The sequence below is a fragment of the Mirounga leonina genome, unplaced genomic scaffold (genome assembly GCF_011800145.1).
Source record: "Mirounga leonina isolate KUSES-001 unplaced genomic scaffold, KU_Mleo_1.0 Mir_106, whole genome shotgun sequence".
NCBI lineage: Eukaryota > Metazoa > Chordata > Mammalia > Carnivora > Phocidae > Mirounga > Mirounga leonina.
This window is the reverse complement of record NW_023270232.1, coordinates 4,248,122-4,274,859: the sequence shown is the minus strand read 5'-3', so window position 1 is coordinate 4,274,859 and position 26,738 is coordinate 4,248,122. Positions and strand designations below refer to the sequence as shown.

The 26,738-nt window shown below is 38.8% G+C and overlaps 1 protein-coding gene across 1 annotated transcript in view; it reads right to left on the bottom strand.

The window, feature by feature from the left end:
• The window catches only part of LOC118018005 (methylcytosine dioxygenase TET1-like), a 138,579-nt gene that overhangs the window by 52,035 nt on the left and 59,806 nt on the right, over positions 1-26,738 (bottom strand). The window contains exon 4 of the mRNA XM_035016446.1: positions 4,238-6,557. Coding sequence (XP_034872337.1) covers positions 4,238-6,557 — 2,320 coding nt within the window. The remainder of the gene's footprint in view (positions 1-4,237; positions 6,558-26,738) is intronic.

Genomic DNA, 26,738 nt, shown 5'->3' with positions numbered 1-26,738 from the left:
CTGACAAGGTTTTGGTAAACTTTAATAATTAAAGTCTAGGACAATAGGCCCTAGAATTTAACTTGTTCCTTTCTTGAGGCTCCTAACTATCTCATTCTTCCTCTAAGCATCAGAGGAGGAAAACAAAAAATTTTAAGATGTGGGTCATATTTATTCTCCTATCTCCTGCTTTAAAAGAAATCTTTTAATAATTGAGGTGCAAAATTAGAAGTTTTCTAAGAGCAATACATCTTTAAAAGCTGGGCCTCAGAATCTTATTAAAATTGAGCCTCAGCAATTGCACTGCTAAGAGTTTATCTACTATACGCTCACATAATTATATATTTGTAATGCAAAGGTACACAGGAATGTTACTTGTCACAATTATTTGTAATATCAAAAAAGAAAGAGAGAGAAACACACTTAGCATCTGTCACTAAATGCTAGGGTGAATAAATTAAGGGATGTTTATATAGAGGAAAACAATAAAACTATTAAACTAATATTTACAAACACTGGGCGCCTGGGTGGCTCAGTCAGTTAAGGGTCTGCCTTCAGTTCAGGTCATGATCTCGGATCCTGAAATAGAGCCCAGGTCAGGCTCCCTGCTCCGTTTCCTGGCTCTACCTTTGCCCCCACCCCCTGCTCATACTCTCTCAAATAAATAAATAAAATAGCTTAAAAAAGAACCCAATATTTACAAACATGGAAAAACCTGAGATCTCATTAAATTTTTAACAAAGCGAATTGCAAAAATAGTGTATTTTAAAAGACTTAAATTTTCTAAAACTGCAAGCAAAATGAAAATAAGTAATAACATTAATTCATATAAAAAACTCTAACAGGTTTTATCTTTAGAGAATGGTACTGCAAGAAGACATTTGCATCATATTTCTCTATTATTTGAAATTTTATTTTTTAAATTTATCGTTATTATTTAAAGATTTTAATTTTAAGCAATTTCTACACCCAATGTGGAGCTTGAAATGACAATCCTGAGATCAAGAGTCACATGCTCTACCAACTGAGCCAGCCAGGAGCCCCTGTATTATTTGAAATCTTATGTCTGTGAATTACATATTTCTCAAAAACAGTATTCTTAACTTGGCCTCTTAGAATCATGTCTAACTAGAATAGCTGAGTAATGTATTTCTGGCCATGGTGCACCTATAGCAAAAGGTCATTATTTAATCATTTTCATTGGATATCAGATAAAATATAGGATTATATGTGGCTTCCTAAGATACACTGAACAAATTTTAACTTATTACTGATGAACTAGAGCAGTGGTTCTTAACCAGGAGCGATCTTTCCTGAGTGGACATTTGGCGAACATTTTTGGTTGTTACAACTGGGCAGGTGTGTACGTGTGTGTGTGTGTGTGTGTATTACTGGAATCTGGTGGGTAGAGGCCATGGATGCCCCTTAACAGGCTAGGATGCAGAGGACAGCTCCCCTACATCAAAGAATTATCCTATCTAAAATGCCAATAGTGGGCGCCTGGGTGGCTCAGCTGGTTAAGCGACTGCCTTCGGCTCAGGTCATGATCCTGGAGTCCCGGGATCGAGTCCCACATCGGGCTCCCTGCTCAGCGGGGGGTCTGCTTCTGCCTCTGACCCTCCCCCCTCTCATGCTCTCTCTCTCTCATTCCCTCTGTCTCAAATAAATAAATAAAATCTTAAAAAATAAAAAATAAATAAATAAATAAAATGCCAATAGTGCTCAAATTGAGGAAACGTGATCCAGAGGTTAATCACTCTTAGTTTGCTATAACACAATACTTCCATGGAAAACTTTTTTTTTTTAATTAAAGATTGTATTTATTTTATTTTAGAGAGCGAGAGAGAGTGAGTGTGCAGGGGGAGGGGCAGAGGGAGAGAATCTCAAGTGGACTTCAGATCAAGACCTGAGCCGGACACTTAACTGACTGAGCCATCCAGGTGCCCCTCCATGGAAACTTTTACTCTTAGATATGATTGTTCCACGGATGATTTCTGAGTGGGTCTGCTTTTTTGTTGTTGTTGTTTTAAAGTAGGCTCCATTCCCAGCGCGGAGCCCAATGTGGGGCTTGAACTCATGACTGCAATTCAAGACCTAAGCTGAAACAGTCGGATGCTTAACTGACTGAGCCACCCAGGCATCCCTGCTTTTTTGTTTTTCTTAAGTTCCCATTTCTACACAATGAGCACAATAACCTCACATGTAATGATTATAGAAACACATGTGACAATGTATAAAACAATCACAAGTCCACTGCAAATGCTCAATAAACTTTAAATGCCTAGGTGTCTCAACTCCTACAGGGTGACGAGTTACAATGTAATGTATAAGGAAAGAGTCTTGAAACTAGACAATCATTCTACTGACATTATGCACACAGTAAAATTAGACTAGCTCAGATATATACATTTTAATGGCATTTTAAATTTGAGATTTTTTTTCCATTTGTAATGATATTCAGAAAAATACTGCCCCTTTCTTAATTCAGATTTTCAAAACAAGAGGAAGGAGGCTATAAACATAGGCTCTGAAGTTGAGACTCCTGTCTTTGAATTCCAGGTTAATCATTTACTAGTTGTGCCCCCTCCTATGACTTAGTTTCCTCACTTGTAAAATGGAGATAACTCATCCTCCCTTTGTAGGCATGTGATGAATATAACAAGTCAAGGTCGTGGTACAGTATCAGACTTGCAGTAAAAGATCTGGAACAGAAGTCATCATTACTATACTCTTCTGTCCCTGCTCCAAGAACCTCTCATTCTCCCAATTCAACCCCACTCAGCACTGTCATCCTTTTCAGATTATGAGATCCTTCTAAAAAGAGCCTATCCCCGGGGCCTGGCACATGGTAGGCTGTCAAAACTGTGCTGAATGATAAGTGGAGAAATGGAAGGCGTGACTTCAGAGTATCAAATGTACTTTAGATAATCAAAGCAAAAAGTCATTGCTACACTTCACTATTTTTTCTATTGTGGTTTAAAAAAAATAAAAAATAAAAATGATATAGTTTATCCTTCCAAACAATCATTTACCCATTCTGGAATGTACTAATGAACACCTACTTCAGGCAAAACAAACTTCCTTTGTTCAGGGTGAATCTTAAATCTTTGTGATTTGGGGCTATATTTTAAGATTTTTTTTTAAATAAGACTTTTAATAATTAAACCTATTTGGGTTCAAAATAGGTTATTTCACAAATTCTGTCCTCATAAGTTGTATAAAAGCTGAAATAATGAGGGCATCAAGCAACCTATGAAACTTTAATGACACAATCTATTTAATCTCTCTATTAACAGCTACATTTGAGTAAATTAATTCTTCTTTTATTTGATCACTTACATGAAATTTGACCATAGACAGTGAATAATCACTACAGGGTTCAAATTCAGCTTTCATGTATTTCAAATACTGAGCGACTTTCTCATAAGGCCTGCCTAAGAATCGTTAGTCCAGCAAGATTTTCTCAGGGCTTTTAATACACTGATAAAAATTCTAATTATTAGTTCCTGGATGTTCTCTTTCAATGACTGCTAAGGCACAAAATATATATCATTTATAAATTGCTCCATAAATCAGCTATTTGCACATACTATTTGTTTTTTTATAGGCAATCAATATCATACAACAATTTCATATTTTAAAATTTCAAAAGGTTTACAAATTCTTCAATGGCCAAGACTGGATTTTCATTTATAGGGACATTCTTTGTATTGCAGAGCAGAAAAGCACCAGGCATTGAAAAAGAAACAAACCCGTTCTGGTTCTTGAATGGGGTGGCAATTACAGATACTTTTTATAGTTATTTGTTAAGCTGCACATATGTTTTACATTCTGTGTATGTATGTTATATCTCACAATACAACATATTTCTTAAACAAAATGCTTATAGGTTGAAATACTTTTAAATATAGGAAGAATAAACCCTAATAGAGTATTAAAGGAATTCATTCTTACAATATGTACAATAAATAACTTAGGAGACATTTAGCCAAGAGAAATCAGCAAATTTTCCACTTGAGAAAGTTTCCAAATTATGAATTAAAAATTTCCCAATTATTTGAGCAAAATCAATAGAGGTCCAACAGAAAAACAGGTATAGAATTCAGTCCATTTTCGCCAGTATACGAATGGGGCAAAAATGCCACATATAAAAGATAACCCAAAATTTGATATGGTCATGACAAGGCAATTAATGGAAGTAAACAAAGAAACACACACACACACACACACGCACTCAGGCACACATGCACACACTTACCAAGACAGTTGCAGGTTGGCAATTCAGAATCTTTTGTTGTGGACACCAGGTTTTTTGTAGGATTGGTAAAGAAGTTCATGGCATAATCATTAAAACTTTTCTGTGCACTGTCTACTGGGGAAAATTCTGAAGCTCCAACACTAGATGAACAGATGTCCTCTTCACTCTTGGTAGAAACCACTGTAATTCCACCTGAACATACTACATCGACATTCCTGAGAATTTGTGCTGGGTCTGGTAAGGGGGTTTCATGAGAGATACCAGGCAATGTTGGCAGTTTCTGATGCATGAGTTGGTCTTTAACATCCCGCGGGAACTGTGTTTGGTCATCACTGGCCATGACATTAGCACACTGGTTAGTTGGAGGGGAGAGCTGGAGTAAAGGATGAGCTTTCTGATTGACATTCACTGTTGGCTGTACCTGAGAATTATCAACTTTTTCTGTAAACGCCTGTCCATTGGATTCTGTTTTTAACTGGCATAATGGGAGAGAATCCAACGGTTCAACCTTCATGTTTCTTTCCTGTGCTAATTCGGGATAATAACGCTCAAATTTTATCTGAGTGAGTGGAGGAAATAATTTTTTGTGTTCTAATGCTGAACTCGTTTGAGTCAGTGGTTTCCATACTTTGGTTAGGGGAGGAATTTTTCCCAAGAGAATGGGAAAGTCGTGTGGACCAAACTGACCAAATCTTTGAAACTTAGATGCTATCCAAATGTCATGTAACTTACTATACTCATATGACAACTGTTCCTGCTTTTTCCGGTCATTTTCTTGACAACTTATGACTATAGGCTTCTTTTTCCGCCGATCTCTCGATGGGGTAGCTCTTGTCTTTTTCTGTGTTGTGTTCTTTTGCTTTGTCAATGATGAGCTATGATTATTTTGTACACTGGAAGGTGCTTTCTGTTGTACTGCGACCTTCTCCTGACTACATTTTTGCTGTACGTTATATGCAACAAGGCTTGTTGGTGTACTTTCAACCTTTTTGTCCTCTTGTTTTATGTAATTGAATTTAATTATTGATGCAAGTTGTGTTAACTGGGTTGCAACGTCTTCCTCTATTTTGCTGTGTATTGTATTTAGACACGACGGATCGTCTTTTAAGTCTATCTTTTTACTGTTGGCCAGGGACTGGTTACAGTATCCCAATTTATCACTAGATGGTGGCAAATGGTGCAAATTCTTAGCATTATCAAGAGTGATTCTACCTTGAGCAACATTTTTATTGGTGTCAATTTTAGGTGAATTTGAATTTGGTATGAAAAGAGATACCGAATTTGTGACTTTTGAATATTCCTGTGACTTTGTAGGTGACTGGTTAGCAGCTGAGCTGTTGTGTGACTTGGAAATGTTTTGGCCATTGAATACCACCGTGTCACATGAACTCTGCTTTTCCAAAGATGGATGGTGACGAAGGCTTTCTGGCTCCCCTTGTAAGTTTTGGTCTTGGAGGTCTTTTCTTACAGAATAGAGGATAGCTTTACAGCTATTAAGCAAACTCGCTGTTCTGTGTTCTGTTTCTTCATCCTTCTCTGACTTTGATGGTGAGGAATTTTCTGATGGGGCTTCTGACAGTTGGGTCAGAGCTTCTATGGCCACCACTTGTTCCAGTGTTAATCTCCTATCTTTCATTAGGGATAGAAGACTTGGTTGAACTGGAGATCCACCTTTCAGTTCTTTACTTGGTATATTTTCTAGAGATTTTGGTTCATCACTTTCATTGTGTGTACTAGTATGACTATTTAAGTGGAACGTTGCAGGATCTGGAAAAGACTTGCAGTTAAAGCCAGATTTCTGGAAGACTGAAACATTATTTCTCCCTTTGAGATGATCACAGCTCGTACTAGTGGCAATGGAACTCATGGCATTATGGTTGGCAGTGTCTTTCAGGAATTTATAGGACTTGTTTTCAAATGCCTTGCCAAATTCTTCAATATTGAATTTTTTAAAAGACACATTTGTTTCGGTTGGTAAATAGTGTACATTTTTAATGCCGTTTCTTACGGTTTGTGCAAACAATTTCTGAGGCTCAATTAAGTCAGTAAGTAGGACTTTTTTCCTGTCATCTTCAGAATTTTTTAATTTTTCAGCTTCTGTCACAATTGCCTTAAATTCGCCTTTGACATGATCGGTTAAATGTGATTTCTTGTGCTGCGTCCACTTCTCCACTTCAATACCTGTCATACTTTCTTCATTTTTAGCTACATTTTCGAGGGGAGGTGGGTTTAATTCCAATCTCTGTTCCCCCCCATAGCTCCTCCTGTATTCCATGGATTCTGACTTGGGGCCATTTACTGGTTTGTTGACAAAATATGCCTACAAAACAAGCACAGAAATATCTCATATTATCTATGCAAATATTGGAATAAGAGCCACAGGAACTTTACAATTTAACATGAGTGAAATGTAAAGCCCCTGAAAAAAATATTACTTTTGCTTTTTACTTTTCTTTTTTTAAAGATTTTATTTATTTATTTGACAGAGAGATAGAGAGAGAGCACAAGTAGGCAGAGTGGCAGGCAGAGGGAGAGGGAGAGGGAGAAGCAGACTCCCCGCTGAGCAGGGAGCCGAACGTGGGGCTCGATCCCAGGACCCCAGGATCATGACCTGAGCCGAAGGCAGCGGCTTAAACGACTGAGCCACCCAGGCGCCCCTGCTTTTTACTTTTCAATAAAATACCAAAAGGGGTGTGTAGCGAAAAAGAAAAAAATTAAAGTACAAATATCATTAACTCATACCTGTAAATATTTTGGTATACTTATTTGCTTTTCAAAATAATTTTTTTTTTTTTTTTAAGAGAGAGAGCAAGGAAGTGTAAGGGGGTGGGTGGCGGGGTTGTGAGGGGCAGAAGGAGAGAGAGAATCTTAAGCAGGCTCCATGCTCAGTGCAGAGCCCAATGCAGGTCCAATCTTATGACCCCGAGATCATGACCTGAGCCAAAATCAAGAGTCTGGACATTTAACTGACTAAGCTACCCAGGTGCCCCTCCAAATAAATCTTTAAAATATTTTTACATTGGTACCATTCGATGGGCAATATCTATTATCTTAATGCAAACTGTACTGAAATACAAAATACACACAGAAAAGTGAACAAATCCTAAGTATATAGCTTACTGAATTTTCATAAATGAACCCCCCAAGTGCCCAGATTCCAGCCAAGAAACTCCTGTATAGTCATCATTCCACTGCCAAAGGGTAACCATTATTTTGACATCTATCATAGATTTCTTTTGCTTATTTCCAAACTTTACATAGCTGACTTCCTTTCACTCAAAATTATACTTGTGATTCATCCATGTTGCAGTCCATTGATTCTTACTGTTGTATAGTAATTCACTGAATGAAAATACTACAATGTATTTATTGATTGTACCATAGATGGACATTTGAGTTATTTTTGGTTGTATACCAGTATAAATATTACTGTAATCTTGTGGTGAACATATAATATATACACATTGGGTGGAGTGGAAGTGCTGGGTTATCAAGTGTGTGTGTATGTGTATGTTAACTTCGGCTTTAGTAGACAGGCCAAAGAATTTTTTAAAGTGGTTATCAACATACACTCCCACGAGTAATTATGATAGCTCTAACTGTTGCACATTCTTATTAGCAGTTAGTATTTTCTGTCTTTTCACTTACGCCATTGTGTTTAGTGGGAATGATATAATTCCTTTAAAAAAAATTTTAGATCAAATGCCTACAAAATAAAATTAATCATTTTACCATTTAAAATCGTAAAATTCAGTGGTTTTTAAGCATATTTACAATGTTATGCAATAATCACCTCTATCTAATTCCAGAACATTTTCATCACCCCTAAAAGAAACCTTGTACCTATTAAGCAATCACTCTCTATTTCCCCTACTAATCCCTATTTTTATTTTATTTTTTTATTTTTAATTTAAAAAAATTTTTTTTTAAAGATTTTATTTATTTATTTGACAGAGAGAGTGAGAGAGCACAAGCCGGGGGGAGCAGTAGAGGGAGAAGGAGAGGGAGAGGGAGAAGCAGGCTCCCCACCAAGCAGAGAGCCCGATGCGGAACTCGATCCCAGGATCCTGGGATCACGACCTGAGCCAAAGTCAGACGCCCAACCATCTGAGCCACCCAGGTGCCCCTAATCCCTATTTTTAAAACCCAACATATAAAAATAAATAAATAAATAAAACCCAACAGCTCATCTAAAATTACGACATAGGAATTGAGACAGTAGGGGCATTTCCAACTGCTGTCAGGAGCGAATGTAAAGATAACCTCCACTCCTAATCTTTAGTATGGCTCTGGACATTCTATTCAATGCCTCAGGGAGAGAAAAATATAAGATTAGGAGACTTCTTATTGAATGAAGGTGATATACCTGAGTCTATAGAAAAACCAGGAGTACTGACTGAAAAACTAAATCAAAGTTCAGAATAGCTATAAAATATGTAAGCATTACCCAATTGTATAATTAAACATTAAACAATCTTTTCTTTCACATTAAACAATCTTAGTAGAAATAGGGGTGCCTGGGTGGCTCAGTCAGATAAGCGCCTGCCATCGGTTCAGGTCATGGTCCCAGGGTCCTGGGATCGAGCCCCACATCAGGCTCCCTGCTCAGCGGGGAGCCTGCTTCTCCCTCTCCCTCTGCTGCTCCCCCTGCTTGTGCTCTCTCTGTCAAATAAATAAACTCTTAAAAAAAAAAAGCTTAGTAGAAATAAACTGTATTTAATTTCTTGATCAGGGCACATAGGTTACACAGGTTATGTTTAGTTTGTCAAAATTTATCAAAATATACAATTATCACACATATATTTTCTATATGTATATTACATTTCTATAGTAACTTTAAAAAATTAATCTAAAAAAACTAAATTTCTTAACGTACAGGGTAATAAGTTAACAGATAAACTTGAAAATATTTAACAATTTATTATTAAAATTATGGGATTTCTAAGCAGTGGAGAAAAGTATCAATTTCTTAAAAATGACAGGGGGAGGGTGCCTGGGTGGCTCAGTCGGTTAAGCGACTGCCTTCGGCTCAGGTCATGATCCTGGAGTCCCAGGATCGAGTCCCGCATCGGGCTCCCTGCTCAGCGGGGAGTCTGCTTCTCCCTCTGACCCTCCTCCCTCTCGTGGTCTCTGTCTCTCATTCTCTCTCACAAATAAATAAATAATAAAATCTTTAAAAAAAAAAAAAAAAGACGGGGAAATTTGATCCCATCTCATAATATGTACTATAAATTCCAGATATATTAATAATTTAAATACAAAAAATAAAATGTAGAAAGCAGGGAAAATATTCCCAAGCAAGAGTAGAAAATGAGAAGCCATAAAGGAAAAAAGTATTTTCAATACATATGATATGAACAATTTTTTTTTACAATTTTATTTATTTATTTGGCAGAGAAAGAGACAGCGAGAGAGGGAACACAAGCAGGGGGAGTGGGAGTGGGAGTGGGAGAAGCAGGCTCCCTTCCCACTGAGCAGGGAGCCCATTACGGGACTTGATCCCAGGGCCTTGGGACTACGACCCGAGCCAAAGGCAAACGCTTAACAAATGAGCCACCCAGGCACCCCTATATGAACAATTTTTAAAGCAAAGTCACCATAACATAGTTCTTTGCAAACTGATCACACTCTACAAGGTCCAATACCAATTTAGTGCTTTGTAACAAGTGCTTTTTCTTAATGGAATAGTACAGAAAAATACAAGTGCACTACATTTAATAAAAATAAGTATTACAATATAAATCTTTTTTCAAAATTTTTATTTATTTAAGAAATCTCTACACCCAGAGGCACCTGGGTGGCTCAGTCATTAAGCGTCTGCCTTTGGCTCAGGTCATGATCCCAGGGTCCTGGAATCAAGCCCCACATCGGGCAACCTGCTCGGCCGGAAGCCTGCTTCTCCCTCTCCCACTGCCCCCTGCTTGTGCTCCCTCTCTCGCTGTGTCTCTCTCTGTCAAATAAATAAATAAAATCTTAAAAAAAAAAAAGACATCTCTACACCCAATGTGGGGCTTGACCTCACAACCCAAGATCAAGAGTTGGATGCTTTTCTGACCTAGCCAGCAAGGCAACCCTACAATGTAACTCCTTTATGTAATGTGTTTGTATGTGTCTGTGCACTGAATCAGGATGTAAAATGTACTTATTTCTTCATATATATAGTTGTCAAAAACCGTAGGAGAAATACTGCCATTAAAAAAAATAAAAAGTCAAAGGACAGTCTAGGAAAATATTCATACTACATGTAAATAGTTACTATTCTTGATGTAAAAGAGCTTCCACAATCAACAAGAAAAGTAAGTCACTCAACAGGAGAGTGAGAAAAAGAGAGGAATATGTACTTTGCTTAAGTGGAAATCCGCAGGATCAAAAGTTGTTTGACTTTCCTAGAAGACAAGGAAATGAAAATAAATGCAACTTTTAATCCACCCAAATGCCAAAACTAAAAATGCAGAAATGTAGGTAAGCAAATTATAATGCAATATAACATTTATACTAGAGAAAGTATGAAATAAACAAACTCATATTCATATTGTGAAATAATGTGCAGCCATTACTTGTATGTATCAAGCTAGTGACTGCACGGCAAGAGTTCCTAAATAAACAAGCTGCTGAAAGCTGGCAGGTAAAACATTAATACCAGTTACCACTGGGAAACAGAAGTGAGGAAAAGAGAAGCTCTGTTTGTTTTACTCGATGCTTTTAATTTTACAAATATGCATATCTAAGATACCGGGACTTCAATGTACACATTCCTCTAAAGAGAAGATCCTGAGTACATTTTAAGATTTATGTGCCACAAACATAGGACATTCTCATTAACTAATGAGCTTAATTAAAAACTGACCCTTATCATTCAGTTATATCTCATATATAGGTTCCTAAATAAACAATGCAAGTCCAGCATTGGGCTCCCTCCTCAGCGGGGAGCCTGCTTCTCCCTCTCCCGCCCAATGCGGGACTCGATCCCAGGACCCCGGGATCATGACCTGAGCCGAAGGCAGATACTTAAACTACTGAGCCACCCAGGCGCCCGTATTACTGTTAACATTAACCACTAAGATGGGGAAAGAGCAATCCTTCGGAGTTGCCTGATCCAGGAGATGCCACATAGCCTGAATTTTAGTGTCCTCCTTTTTTAAGATGTCATGTAGATTGTGATGGGGATTCAGTGAGACCATATGACCAAAGTTGTTAGCACAGTGAGGATGAGGTATTACTAAGAGAGAATACTAACAATCTTTTTTAGAGAGGGAGGGAGATAGGGAGGGGGCAGAGGGAACCTTCAGCAGGCTCCACACCCCGCACCAAGCAAGATGTGGGGCTCTATTTCACCACGCTGAGATCATGACCTGAGCTGAAAACAAGAGTCAGATGCTTAACTGACTGAGCCACCCAGGTTCCTCTATTATCTCATGGCCTTTTAAAAATGCAGGATTTGAAAACATGGGGTCTATAGGTACACAAGAACATGCTCTACACAACGCCAACTACTAAACATAACTTTTAAGAAAACAATTTGATAGATTACATTTCAGTAGGGGCTAGTAAGATTTTCTCTGTTCTCAGAAATCAACCGGAAGTCTTACAAACACATATTATTAAATGTAATTGTATGGGTATGTGTGTATGTGCACTGAGAATACGGTTACTTAGTTTCACCTGCTGTTCATAGTGAAACTGAGTGGCCAGAACAAACTTTTACCACTACTGGGGAGAAACAACAAATTCAAGTTCATGTCATGTCAAAAGTGAATCAGCAAAACAGATGAATTGTATGGTATATGAGTATATCTCAATAAAGCTGTTAAAAAAAAAGAGTCAGCAGGGATGAGTGAAAAAGCAACTTAAAAAATATGTAACACTGCCTTATGTTTAAAAGGCACATCTAAATAATGTATAAACATGTTTATTTTTAAACAGAAGTGTGGAAAAGAAAACAAACCAACTAATTTCTATTACTGGGTAATTTTTTTTTTTTTAAAGATTTTATTTATTTATTTAATGGGATAGGAGGGGAGAGCACAAGCAGGGGGAGCTGTAGGCAGAGGGAAAGGGAGAAGCAGGCTTCCTGCTGAGCAGGGAGCCCGATGCGGGTCTAGATCCCAGGACCCCGGGATCATGACCTGAGCCGAAGGCAGATACTTAACCGACTGAGCCACCCAGGCACCCCTATTACTGTTAATCCTGAACGCTAAGATGGGGAAAGAGCAATCCTTTGGAGCTGTCTGATCCAGGAGATGCCACGTAGCCTGAACTTTAGTGTCCTCCTTTTTTAAGATGTCATGTAGATTGTGATGGGGATTCAATGAGACCATATGACCAAAGTTGTTAGCACAGTGAGGATGAGGTATCACTAAGAGAGAACACTAACAATTTCATTATAATAGTTATAATCCAAAGAATGGTAGCTATATTATGATATACACTCCTTACATTGTGCAATAACTCATTTGATCTTCACTACAATCCCAAGGTGGACACTGTAAAAAGGTGCTCAATTTTAAGAAAAATGCAAATTAAACATGGCACAGATAACATTTTTTACCTATCAGAATAGCAAACATCAAAATGTTTGAACACCTAGGCCCTTGGGGAAGTTGTGGGGATATATACTCTCATATAATGCTGATGGAGTGCAAAATGGTATCATCCCTATGGAGAGCAATTTGGCAATAACTATCAAAATTACAAATTCAACCTCTCCTTTGATACAGCATTTTCACTTCTGAGGACTTATCCTAGTTATACTTGCACTTAATGATATGTTTTGACAGCTTTGTATATTTTAACAAGTAACTGATAATACCCGAATGTCCACCTGTAGCAGACTAATTCACCTGTGGTATACCTACATAATACCTGGCAGCTATAGAAAAGAATGAAAAGAAATTCCATTCCTAATAGGCAGATGTCCAGGATTTATTACGTTAAAAAAAAAAAAAGGGGGGCGCCTGGGTGGCTCAGTTGGTTAAGCGACTGCCTTCAGCTCAGGTCATGATCCCAGGGTCCTGGGATCGAGTCCCGCATCGGGCTCTCTGCTCTGCGGGGAGCCTGCTTCTCCCTCTCCCACTCCCCCTGCTTGTGTTCCCTCTCTCGCTGTGTCTCTCTCTGTCAAATAAATAAATAAAATCTTTAAAAAAAAAAAAGGATCTAGAACCTGTACATACAATGTTTTTTTATTTTAATAAAAAGTATGGGGAATTAATATATATATTCCTATGTGCATAAAGAAACTCTGGAAGAATACAAAAGAAACTAAGAATACTAAGAAAACTAATACAAAAGAAACTAAAACTAATAATGTGAGTAGAAAGAGGTCAAGAACAATACAGGAGCTTGGGAACTGTTACACCCAGACCTGATAAAATACAGTTTTGATTTTTAAAATATACTTCCTTTAAATTTAAACCAAAATTGAAGCGGGATATGGAAAGATTTCTAGCATATATATAGCAAGTGAAAAAAGCTAAAAGATTATGTAGTACCAAATTACAAACAAATTAGAGCATAAAGAAAGGGTGTGGAGTACATACACATTTGTTAATACTTAGGAAGGCTACGCACGATTGTCAACATTTGTCGTATAGCAACTGTACTCAGTAGAATACTGGTAAATGTTTAACAATCAGATTGGGAACTGAGAGGGGAGGAAACACTGTTTTGCCCTGTAGGCCAATTTTTGTGGTATAAATACCTCCACCACGGTGGACTGTAAATCATCAGTAAGACACCTGAGCCAGAGTTAGGAAGAAATGCACATAATTCCTGACCTGGAAGGAGCTGACTCCATCCTACCACTGAGTGTACAATCCCAAAGTAGTCGTTAAACAGGCTCCACTAACTGCATTAAGAATGTTTGTTTGTTTGTTTATTTTTAAGATTTTATTTATTTATTTCACAGAGAGAGACACAGCAAGAGGGGAACACAAGCAGGGGGAGTGCGAGTGGGAGAAACAGGCTTCCTGCCGAGCAGGGAGCCCGATGCGGGGCTCGATCTCAGGACCCCGGGATCATGACCTGAGCCGAAGGCAGATGCTTAACTACTGAGCCACCCAGGCGCCCCATGAATGTTTATTTTTTAATGAAGATTTCCTTGACATTTAATCTGCTTAGGTGTAGTGCATTCCCAAATATCCACTTTGAATCTCAAAATATTTGTTAACATCTAACTCTCTGAAGGAAGTGAAGGGTTTCACAAAAAATGGGCTGTTTTACTCTCTCAAGTGCCATATATACTCTGGGGACCCAAGCTCATGCCCACCAGTGTCTCTTCTCTTCCTCCTCTACCACCCCAAAAGTGCCCAAGGGTACCGTTTAAAGGACAGTAGGGTCATCTGGGTGGCTCAGGTCACGATCTCAGCATCCTGGGATCAAGCCCCACATCGGGCTCCCTGCTCATCGGGGAGCCTGCTTCTCCCTCTCCCATTCCTCCTGCTTGTGTTCCCTCTCTTGCTATCTCTCTCTCTCTGTCAAATAAATAAATAAATAAATAAATAAATAAATAATAGTAATTCAAATTCTCCCAGTTCTCCGCGTTGCGCTCTATGCTAGGCACAAGACTATACATTGCTCTGGGCCCCTCTTACCCCTTCTGAACCGACAGGAATGTTGATCACCTTAGATCAGATCTGGGTCCAATAGTCGCTAAGCACCCTGTTTTCTCATTTTTCCACATTCCTATCATAGTGACACTCACACCCACTCTTGCATGAGCTCAGATGGCATTGAGCAAAGTGGTATTTTATTCTGAAATGACTATGCCCTTTGAACAGAATCTGACTGTCGCCTCTCCCAACACTCACATTCCATACATGCTGTATTTCCTGTATCAAGAAACAGCTGTTCAGATCACATGGAAAAGTCTTTCAAAGCATGTACAGAGACATGGTCCACAAGACTATGACCTTTACTGCACGCAGATCAGTGTTTCTCAACCTGCCTTTAGGGATTTTTGGTTTTTTTTTTTTTTTTGCTTTATTTTTTCACCCCTCACCCAGTAGTCTTTTATTTTATTTTTTTTTAAAGATTTTATTTATTTATTTGACAGAGAGAGGCACAGCGAGAGAGGGAACACAAGCAAGGGGAGTGGGAGAGGGAGAAGCAGGCTTCCCACTGAGCGGGGAGCCCGATGTGCGGCTCGATCCCAGGACCCTGGAATCATGACCTGAGCCGAAGGCAGATGCTTAATGACTGAGCCACCCAGGTGTCCCCCCAGTAGTCTTTTAAAACACTTTTTCCCTAATAGCCTTCCCCAGGAAATTTTAATTCCACAGATAAGTAGTAATGTGGTCCCATCATAATATCTAAGATTTTTTTTACCCTCTCCCAGCAATCAAAAACCGATCTTCATCCCCTTTGAGGAATTCAAAAAACTAATGTGTAGAAGGGGCGCCTGGGTGGCTCAATAGGTAAGAGTCGTGCGACTCTTGATTTCGGCTCAGGTCATGATGTCAGGGTCATGAGGTGGATAGAGCCCCACGAGAGCCCCACATTGGGCCCTGCACTGACAATGGAGTCTGCTTCTCTCTCTCTCCCTCTGCCCCTCACCCCCATTCGCGAACTCTTTCTCAAATAAATAAGCTCTAAAAAAAAGAAAAAGAAAACTAAGACGTAGAAGACAAGTAGCAGCCCATAAAGTACTTATACCTGATTAGATGTGACACCCTCAGGACCTATGTTCTCAACCTGAAAATTAAGTGTTTGGAGAAAAAATTCAGGAGAACCACTGGTGGCTCCATTTATGTTGACTTTAAAACGATGCAATCATGCTGGATCCGGTATTTGACCTCCCACATTCCCACGGAAGTGTGGAGGTCAGCCCCTGCTCTGCACAACTGCTTTCGAACAAACCCAAACTGAAATTAAAAGAAAGATAAACCAGCCATTCACTAAAGCTAAAATCAACACTGAACACACACACACACACTTTCTTCAAAGGGGACCTGCAAAACAGTTGCCGTATTTTCCTGCAGCAGTCCAACTGTCTAGCTCTTTTCCTTTTTGAGGCGTAAAAAGAGGACACCCACCCCACCACGTTTTGTAGCCCTCATATTTGAGCTTTGTCTCTGTTCTGCTTTGTGCAGCTTGCCTACAGCCACCCTGTAAGACGTTCAGAGTTTATAGAAAGGTAGGAGAGGGTGGGGTCTATGGGACTGAGTCTGTACTTATCCCCACGTGTCCGACCTCGGTGTCATGAAGCCTTAGGGCTCTTCCACGCCTGGGCTGAAGAGAAGCCATCCCAGAGACTCTGAAAGCTCCTTTTCCACTTCCATCCACCACATCCAAACTTCTTTTCTATTCTAATTTTTTTACTCCTATCCCCAACAAAAACTCCACCCTCATTTGGCCACAGGGTCTCAGAATCCAAAGTAAAGCCTTTAACTCGGGGGGGGGGGGGGGGGGGCAGAGGGGGGGAAGTAAAGAATTAGGGGGGGGGACAATTTCTTTCTTTTTTTTTTAAGATTTTATTTATTTATTTGAGAGAGAGAATGAGAGAAAGAGAGCACATGAGGGGGGAGGGTCAGAGGGAGAAGCAGACTCCCCCGCTGAGCAGGGAGCCCGATGCGGGACTCGATCCAGAGACTCCAGGATCATGACCTGAGCCAAAGGCAGTTGCTTAACCAACTGAGCCACCCAGGCGCCCAAGGGAGGGACAATTTCTATTTAATCTAAAAACATGTAAATTGTAGATGGGTTCTGAATGTATACAAAACTGGCCTAAGAATGAAACCTCTCTAGTCCCAGGTGTCCTTGTTCCTTCCATCTTCCTCCAAAGCTTTGAGCCAGTACAATTTATTCCAAGTCAAAAAGACTAAAAACCTTTTCAGGCCCAAAATTTGCCTCAAGCTATCATCCTATCAAATTCCCTCCTCCTTCAAATATCTTAAATGGCTACCCCAAGGTTCTACATTAGCCCTCAATTGCCAAATTCCATCATTCCTTAACCTGCTCTTTTGTAGACCTCCAAGGAGAGTCTCAACTGAAACACTAAAATCTAGGTGTCCCTGGGAGCTCCAGGCTTCTGTGCCCTGTCCCCAGGTTATAGGTGTATCCCCCTGAGCCTACAACTTAGGAGGATTCCAAAGCCAAACCCACTGCCTGTTCATTCTTCACCCTTTTCATGAACAGTCTTCCCCATGCTTAAAGTTAAATAACCAACTCTGTGTCCAGTGTAGTTTATTTTGTATTTCATAGATTTTTCAGAATGGGGCTTTAATGGAATCAGACAAACTTTGGCTACTTTCCCTGCTCCATCATTTACCAACCAGGTGGCCGAGAGGGAGCCCTTGCTCTATGAAGCCTCTCTGAGCCTCAGTTTCCCTAAGATAAATCAGGACAAGTAATAGCATTCACTGAACCAGTTTATTGTGAAGATTAAATGAAATAATGCATTTACACGTATTGTTGGACCTTACTATGTGTGGAAATGAACTGACTATTTAGGGGAAAAACACCTATTAGGTAGTTCTTTTTTTGTTACATGTCCTTCAACATATAGCAAAAACCTACTAACTCCAGTCTCAAATCCACAATTAAGAAAAAAAAATTTATTAGTAGCTATTATTCATGTATTGAGCATTGACTACTTGCCAGGCATCATCATTCATGTGTTTGGTTTTTTTTTTAAGATTTTATTTATTTATTTGACAGAGACAGACATAGCGAGAGCAGGAACACAAGCAGGGGGAGTGGGAGAGGGAGAAGCAGGCTCCCCGCCAAGCAGGAAGACCGATGTGGGACTCATCCCAGGACCCGGGGATCACCGACTGAGCCACCCAGGCGCCCTCATTAACATTTTATAGGAATTATCTCCTTTGCTTTTCCTACAAAGTATAGTATTAGTATCTCCATTCTTCTGATAAGATTTAGAAAGGTTAAGTAACTAGGCAAAGTCAAATCAATACTCTCAGATCCCAAATCAAACTAGAGGTCTCTCCCAAGGCACTGCTCTTTAAGTAATAATTAACATTTATGATGTATTCCATTAGTTACTAATATTTAGTAATGTTTACTGACCTAAGATTACTGTCGACGCTTAAAACTTAAAATAACAACTCAATTCCTATGGTTGTTTCTTTTCCTAGATTGTGTGAATTATTGTTTTTCTGAACCCACTGGCCTACTTTCATTCACCTGTTTTTAAGTTGTAACAGAAGACCATTGCTTTTCAAAATATTCTCACCTTTTGTGCAAATTCAGCATACACACACTGAGTTCACACCACGTTATCAAGGAGAGTTGGGTGAAATCAGAATCCAATTTATAGTCCAACTCTTCAGGATATGATCAGAGGTCACTATTTTCTCTCCACATGTTCCCTAGACTATAACCCTCTTTACTTCTGGATAAATCTGATTTACTTTACCTTTTTCCTAACTCTTTACTCAAAATTTTCAGTTTTGTATCATTAGAAGGTTCACTGAAAACTTACGGGTTTTTTGTTTTTTTGTTTTTTTGTTTTTTGGTTTTTTTAATTTTAAGTAGGCTCCATGCTGCTCTACCAACTCAGCCAGCCAGGTGCCCCAAAAACTTATGTGTATTAAATAATACTCCAATGTGAAGTATCCATTAATTTTTAAAAAACAATGAAAAGAACACAAAAATTGCCAATTATCTAATTCATTCAGGCTAGAGTCAATCATACTAGTTCGACAAATGCAATTTATATGCACTCATACTGTCAAGGTTCATGATAGAAGGCAGGCTGCAAATATCTTTTTTTTTTTTTTTTTAGGGCATTTAAATGCTCCTCAAGATTTCAGGAGACTGGTCTTAAGACAAATCCTGTTTTCCACTAGGATTTAGCTTCTATCAAGTCATTTTGCCTGGAATGCTCCCTCATGATCAAAGATAAATTCAAGGACCTTGTCTCACCCAACTCCATCCAGAAGGTCATCAGATAATTCAGTTAATTCGTGATCCTACAAGGCACCAATAAAGATTTCAACTTTCAGTTCTTTCCAATATTGCTCATGTGGCCTTAGGTCTCCTTCCTCAATGTTTCCCTTTAAAGAAAAAAAAAGTGTCTATTTCTGTTTAGGCTTTCTAAGAACATAAGCTCCAAGAATACTGAGTATTTATTTAGCACTTAGCTGGTGATGCTATGCACAGAGGTATTTACACATTCCTAACAGAAAAATCAGAGAGCATTCTGGAGCCAAAGTATCAAGATCTGTAAATCTTTCCCTTCTAGCTGCCTCCCCACAGGCTATAACAAACTCAAGGCTTTTCTATCTAAAGAAAACAAAACCCTTAGCTCTCACCCTATCTCACTGCACCATTTTACAAAAAATGGCCTTCAAATAATTGTCTGCAATCAGTATCACCCACTCTTCAGCCCACTATAATTAGGATTCTGTAGCCACCACCTCATTGAAACTGCCGAAAACTCACCAATGTAGTCCCAATTGTCAACTTCAATGGACTGCCAGAATATCTCTTAATACTGCTGCTCACATTTTTAACGTTCTCCCTTCAATTCTCCACACATCATCTCAGTCTCCTTTCCTGGATTTTCTGCCCACTTATAAAGGACAGTGTTCCCCTTTGCCTTCTCTCTAGGCTCCCCATTTACCTAGATACAGGCTTCCAGTCTACACCTATTTGCTGATGACTCCCACAGCAAGACAAGATCTTTCCTCTAAACTTCAAACTCAGTCATCGACCAACTGGACATCATCATCAGGCAATTAAAACTCAGCCACATCTAAAAGTTAATGAGTTGGGCGCCTGGGTGGCTCAGTCGTTAAGCGTCTGCCTTCGGCTCAGGTCATGATCCCAGGGTCCTGGGATCTAGTCCCACATCGGGCTCCCTGCTCCGTGGGAAGCCTGCTTCTCCCTCTCCTACTCCCCCTGCTTGTGTTCCAGCTCTCACTATGTCTCTCTCTGTCAAATAAATAAATAAAATCTTTAAAAAAATAAAATAAAATAAAAGTTAATGAGTTACCTCTACCCCAACCCTGCTTTAACCCCAAAACTCACCTAATGTAGTAACTCATGAGTCTCCTCGGAAGCCTCCTCCATTCAACACCCAAATTCAGTCAGTGAATTCGGGGGTCTTACTTAAAACCTCTTCCTTTCATCCTGAGTTCTTCATTTCTACTGCTTTTTGCCTCAGTGTATTCATTCCACAAATATTTATAAGAGTACCCATAACACGTTGTAGGCATGGTTAATGAGAAAGTTAACATGAGAGGTACCAGTTCTTATGGATATTACATTCTTTTTTAAACGATTTTATTTATTTAGGGGTACCTGGGTGGCTCAGTTTGTTAAGCATCTGCCTTCAGCTCAGGTCATGATCCCAGGGTCCTGGGATCGAGCCCCGTGTCGGGCTCCCTGCTCAGCGTGGAGCCTGCTTCTCCCTCTCCCTCTGCTGCTCCCCCTGCTTGTGCTCTCATTCTCTCTCAAATAAATAAATAAGATTTATTTATTTATTTGAGAGAGAGAGAATGAAGGGGGGGAGCACAGGGGCAGAGGGAGAGGGAGAAGCAGACTCCCTGCTGAGCTGACTCAAAGGACCCCCAGATCATGACCTGAGCCAAAGGCAGATGCTTAACCAACTGAGCCACCCAGGCAACCCTGGATACTACATTCTAGTGAATGTTAGGTAACAAGCATTTTCAGAACCTAACCTTTAACCTACTACCCTTAGTGGATTAATCTCAGAATTGGGATTGATTTCCAGTCTGGAGGACTCCCAAACCTTCATATACTGTAACTCTAAGGAAGCACTGTCCAATGGAAATACAATGTGGGCTACAGAAAATAATTTCAAAGGTTTTAGGAGGTTTATTTCTTAAAAGTAAAAAGAAACAGGTGAAACAAATTTTAATATAGTTCTATTTAAGCCACCATATAAAAAATATAATTCCAAAAAAAAAATATATAATTTCAACATGTAATATAAAAATTAATGAAGATATTTACTTTTTGTATATTAAATCCAAGAAATTCGGTGTATATTTTATACATACGGCAAATTAATTCATTGCTAAATTTTCAATGATTAAAGTAAAATGTAGTGGTACTAAAACAAAGTTGTATTTAATAAAAAATATTTCACTTTAATTCAGTTTTAAATTTTAAATCAAAATTAGGGGCGCCTGGGTGGCTCAGTCGTTAAGTGTTTGCCTTCAGCTCGGGTCATGATCTCAGGGTCCTGGGATCGAGCCCCGCATCGGGCTCCCTGCTCTGCGGGAAGTCTGCTTCTCCCACTCCCCCTGCTTGTGCTCCCCCTCTCACTGGCCCTCTCTCTGTCAAATAAATAAAATTCTTTAAAAAAATTAATTAATTAAAATTAAATAAAATCACAAAGTCAGTTTCTTCGTTTGTACAACCCAAATTTCAATGATCAGATATGCAGTTATTTACAGAGATCATTTTAAATGCAAATCTCATTGCTTTAGGCTGCATTCCACAAGCACCTGGCTAAACATCAACATCACCCTAGGGGTTTTTAGTAAACGAAATTCTAAACCAGCCCCAGCAAGGTTCCCTTAGTCTGAAGGTAGAAACTCTATAAGGACTCAAAGGGCGGTAGGGTAAGGGAACCTGGGAACCACTAACCACCAGAGCAAAATTCACATTTGTCAGTACTACAAGAAAGGCCTCCAAGATCCTAGCCTTGGCGAAATTTTACAGACTGTACCTTACAACAGCAGTATCCTCAGACCAGCCCCACCCCCAGCCTTGCGTCCCCTAAGGCTATTTTAATCAGCCCAGTCCTTTCTTGAGTAGCAGCCTTAAGGTAGAACGCCCTTTCTTCATTCAACTCTCCCCCATCAATTTTGCCCCAAAAACACTTAAAACTAGAAGAAAGGTATCTAGTAGAAATCAACAATTTTTAACAATCCCCTAGCGGGCAAACTCAAGTATTTCTTATCCCCCAACTCCGCTCAGATAAAACTGAACACTCCTTCCTTTACTATCTCGGCACAGATATTTATCATATCAATTGATTGTACCTACTTATCTGTTTGCAATGCGGTCTCTTCATCCTGGACTTTAGTCCCCAGAGGAGAGATTTTGGTGATTGTCTTCTAGGCTCACAAATGTGTTTTATTTTGGGAACAAATGAGAAAATCTAAGTATATACTAGATATTAGATAATATCAGGGAATCTTAATAATGGTATGATTGTATGGTAAGACTTAACCTTAAAGATGATAACCTGCAACTTTCCAGTGGTTTATACACATACAAAAAGTCAAATATTGAATAGCAATAATGGACATAGTGGTGTTCACTGCATTATTCTCTCAACTTGTTTTCTGCTTAAAATGATTATTTAAAAAGCTGGATGATTATCATAAGAATAAATGAGTAAGTACACAAATGAATTTAGAAGAAAATCCACAGGGTGGTTTAATCTGGAGAGATTTTCCAATTTAGCTTTACTGACTTGTAAATATTATTTTAGAATAAAGGAATAGTCCTTCCTTTCTAAATGTCGATTTTACAAATACTTGTTTTCAGAAGATGGCTCTTCTGGAACCAGACACCTCACGTGGCAGGATCAGTTAGGAAAAAGGAAAAGTTAATTTAGATAAACTTGTTCTAGTCTTTCCTTGCCTCCTGCAAAACAGTCTCCAGTACCTACCATCATTAAACTACTCCATTCTCATCTACCACCACTCAGTCTGTACATAACACCTTTCTCCTTCACCAGAGCTCTGGTCTTCTTCTACCTAACTCACCTTTTAATGCATGACTCAGTCTTGGCAAGTCAAGAAGAGAAATCCAGATAAGCACTTACAGGCAAGGTCATGAAGCTAAGAGGTACTACCCATCAATACAAATTCCCATCATGAATACACTCCTTTTATTTCCATAAAATAAGTACAATGATGGAAATTTTGCCTTACCCTTCTTCTTCTATTAGAAATAACAATTTTAGGAGCACCTGGGTGGCTCAGTCATTAGGCGTCTGCCTTTGGCTCCCATCATGATCCCAGGGTCCTGGGATCGAGCCCTGCATTGGGCTCCCTGCTCAGCGGAAAGCCTGCTTCTCCCTCTCCCACTCCCCCTGCTTGTGTTCTCTCTCTCGCTGTCTCTCTCTCTTTCAAATAAATAAATAAAATATTTTTTTTAAAAAGTAACAATTTTAAAATATTTCCAGATTTAGATATGTCCTTAATAAGAAAAAGAATTTTTTAAAAAGTATACAAAAATGTTTATGGGATACTTGTTTGAGCTGCACTGTACAGGAAATATCTCAAAAACAATACAGGACTAGGTGAATAAAGTATGGTATAATATGTCTGTACAATGGAATTCTAGGTAGCCAATGAAATACCATGTACTGAAATGGCAAAAGATCCAAAAATTTCATGAAAAGACCAACTGAAGAGGAACATAGGATACAGTCTTCTGTGTGTGTATGTGGGGACAGTTGAGGAGAAATCTCTATCTAAGTGTAGATTTAGAACATCTGAAGAGGGGCCCCTGGCTGGCTAAGTCGGTAGAGCATGAGACTCTTGATAACAGGGTTGTGAGTTCAAACCCCATGTTGGGTGAAGAGATTATTTAAAAATAAAATCTTAAAAAATAATTTAAAAATAAAATAATAAAATAAAACATCTGAAGAGATACACAACAAAGTAGTCCTGAGGTTAATGCTGTGAAATAAAAGGGATGGGGAGGAAGGGAGAAAGAAAATGGGAATTGGAACTTTTAGCACTTTGATATTTTAACTTTTTTCAACTAGTATCTGTTCCTTTTATAATAAAGTTGTTTGTTGTTGTTGTTGTTGTTGTAGTTTTTTCTTTTATAAAGGCATGGGGCGCCTGGGTGGCTCAGTCAGTTGAGCATCTGATCTTGATTTTGGCTCATGTCATGATCTCAGGGTCCTGGATAAGAGCCCCTTGTTGGGCTGTGAGCTCTGAGCTCAAGCCCCATGTCTGGGCTCTGTCCCTCTCCTCTGCTCCTTCGGGCCACACTCTCTCTCTCTCAAATAAATAAAATAAATGAATAAATTATAAAGGCATACAAAACTGAAATAACATCCAGAAACTACATATGCCAAATTCCAGTATTAATTAAATTAATTTTCTACAAAAAGATATTTCACTTCATTAATAATAAATAAAATTAAGGACCTAAATAGATTTTTTCCTCCAACAACTAAAATGCAAATGGCCAACAGGTACTGGAAAAGGTGCTAGTAATTTTTTTTTTTTTAAGTAGGCTCCATGACCTGTGTGGGGCTTAAACTCAAGAACCTGAGGACCCTGAGATCAAGAGTCAGATGCTCTACCAATTTAGCCAGCCAGGTGTCCCGGTGCTAGCCATTATCAATCATCACATAAATACAAAATCACAAGGAGATATCACCTCCATGAGGTAGCAGCATTATTCACAACAGCCAAGGTAAGGCAACAACCTAGTGTGTCTGACAGATGAAGGGATAAAGCAAATGCGAGAATGTGTATATATGTACACACACACACACACACAGGAATATTTATTCAGCCTTACAAAAGGAGAAGGAAATCCTGTCATTTGAAACAACATGGATGAACATGAATGATCCTTATGAATATTATGCTAAGTGAAATGCGTCAGACAGAGAACAACAAATAATGCATGGGAACATTTATATTTAGAATCTAAAATCTTAACAAGGCAAACTCACAGAAACAGTACAAAAGTGACTGCCAGGGACTGGGTGGTGGAGGAAATAGGGAGAGGTTGGTGAAAAGGGTACAAACTTTCAGTTATAAGGTGAAAAAGGTCTGAGGATCCAATGTACAACATGGTGACTATAGTTGCTAATACTGTATTGTATAATTAAATTTGCTAAAGGAGTAGAATTCAAATGTTCTCACTAAAAAGAAAAAAAAAAAGGTAAATCTGTGAGGTAATGATGTTACTATGATGGAGGGAATCCTACCAAAGTGTATACGTGTATCAAATCACCACACTACACGCTTTAAATATCATACAAATTTGTCAATTATACCTCAATAAAGCTGAAAAACAAACCCTCAGTAATAATTTTTAAATTAAAATAATGTAATCCATTTTAAAATGTCAGATTGACAAAGAATAATTGATAATATCTAGATGTGATAAACTTGTTACTCTTGGTTCAATTTTTAAATTTACAGATGGCAATAATTACCAAGAATTTAAATTTAAAATGGAAGCATGTTCTAGTTTTGTTTATAAATTTTCTGGAATATTTTTGCCCATCCTCTGAGTTTCAACTCTCTTTCCTTTAGGAGTGTCCCTTGTGGACAATAAATCATTTAATTTATAGACTTTGTTTTACTTACATAATCCGAGTCATTTCTTTTAGATGGTGACTACATTTTATAGTCACAATGTAATAATAAATGTTTGGTGCTGGTAGCTTTTTGCTAAATGGGTTATTTTTCTATTTTATTCTCTTTTCCTCTATTAATTTAAAAGACCGACTCAGGGCGCCTGGGTGGCTCATTCGGTTAAGCGTCTGCCTTAGGCTCAGGTCATGATCCCAGGGTCTTGGGATCGAGTCTCACATTGGGCTCCCTGCTCGCAGGGAGTCAGCTTCTCCCTCTCCTCCCCGTGCTCGTGCTCTCTCACTATCTCTCTCTCTCTCTCTCAGATAAATAAATAAAATCTTTAAAAATAAATGACAGATTCTATTTTAAATTTACTACTGATTCTCTTCCTGTCTTTCAATATTATTCTTTTTTTTTTTAAAGATTTTATTTATGGGGCGCCTGGGTGGCTCAGTCGTTAAGCGTCTGCCTTCCGCTCAGGTCGTGATCCCAAGGTCCTGGGATCAAGCCCCGCATCGGGCTCCCTGCTCTGCGGGAAGCCTGCTTCTTCCTCTTCCACTCCCCCTGCTTGTGTTCCCTCTCTCCGCTTTGTCTCTCTCTGTCAAATAAATAAATAAAATCTTTAAAATATCTAGATTTTATTTATTTATTTGACAGAGAGAGAGACAGCGGAGAGAGGGAACACAAGACTTGAGACTCTTTCTCTCTTTCTCCCTCTGCCCCTCCCTGGTACACACCTGCACGAGCCCTCTTGCTCTCTTTCAAATAAATAAATAAATCTTAAAAACAAAAAAAGAATGTCATCTGCTTGGGCTCACATTATTTGGAATAAAACACCAGCACGCGCGTTATCATCATTGTTTTATGTATTTCATAGTGCAAACAAAATGCCACAGGAAAACATGAAGGCATTACAAAAAACGTCATTGAAGTTGTAAGTCATTACTACCTCAAGGAAGAGGGCACTGCATTTCCCCTCCCACCCTCTATGTATTTCTTTGACAGGTATCACAGACAAATTCAAATCTGGGACTATATTACCTTTTAATTCTTCAGAAACACCTTACACATCATGGAATATAAATCCAATTAAGAAACACAGGAATAAAAACATAAATGAGAAAGGGACACGATTCTGAATTCCATAGTTCCCAAAAGACTGGTGTCATAAAACAGAAAATCGCCACACTTTTACTATCATACAACTGAGGATGATTGTAAAGAGCTGAGTG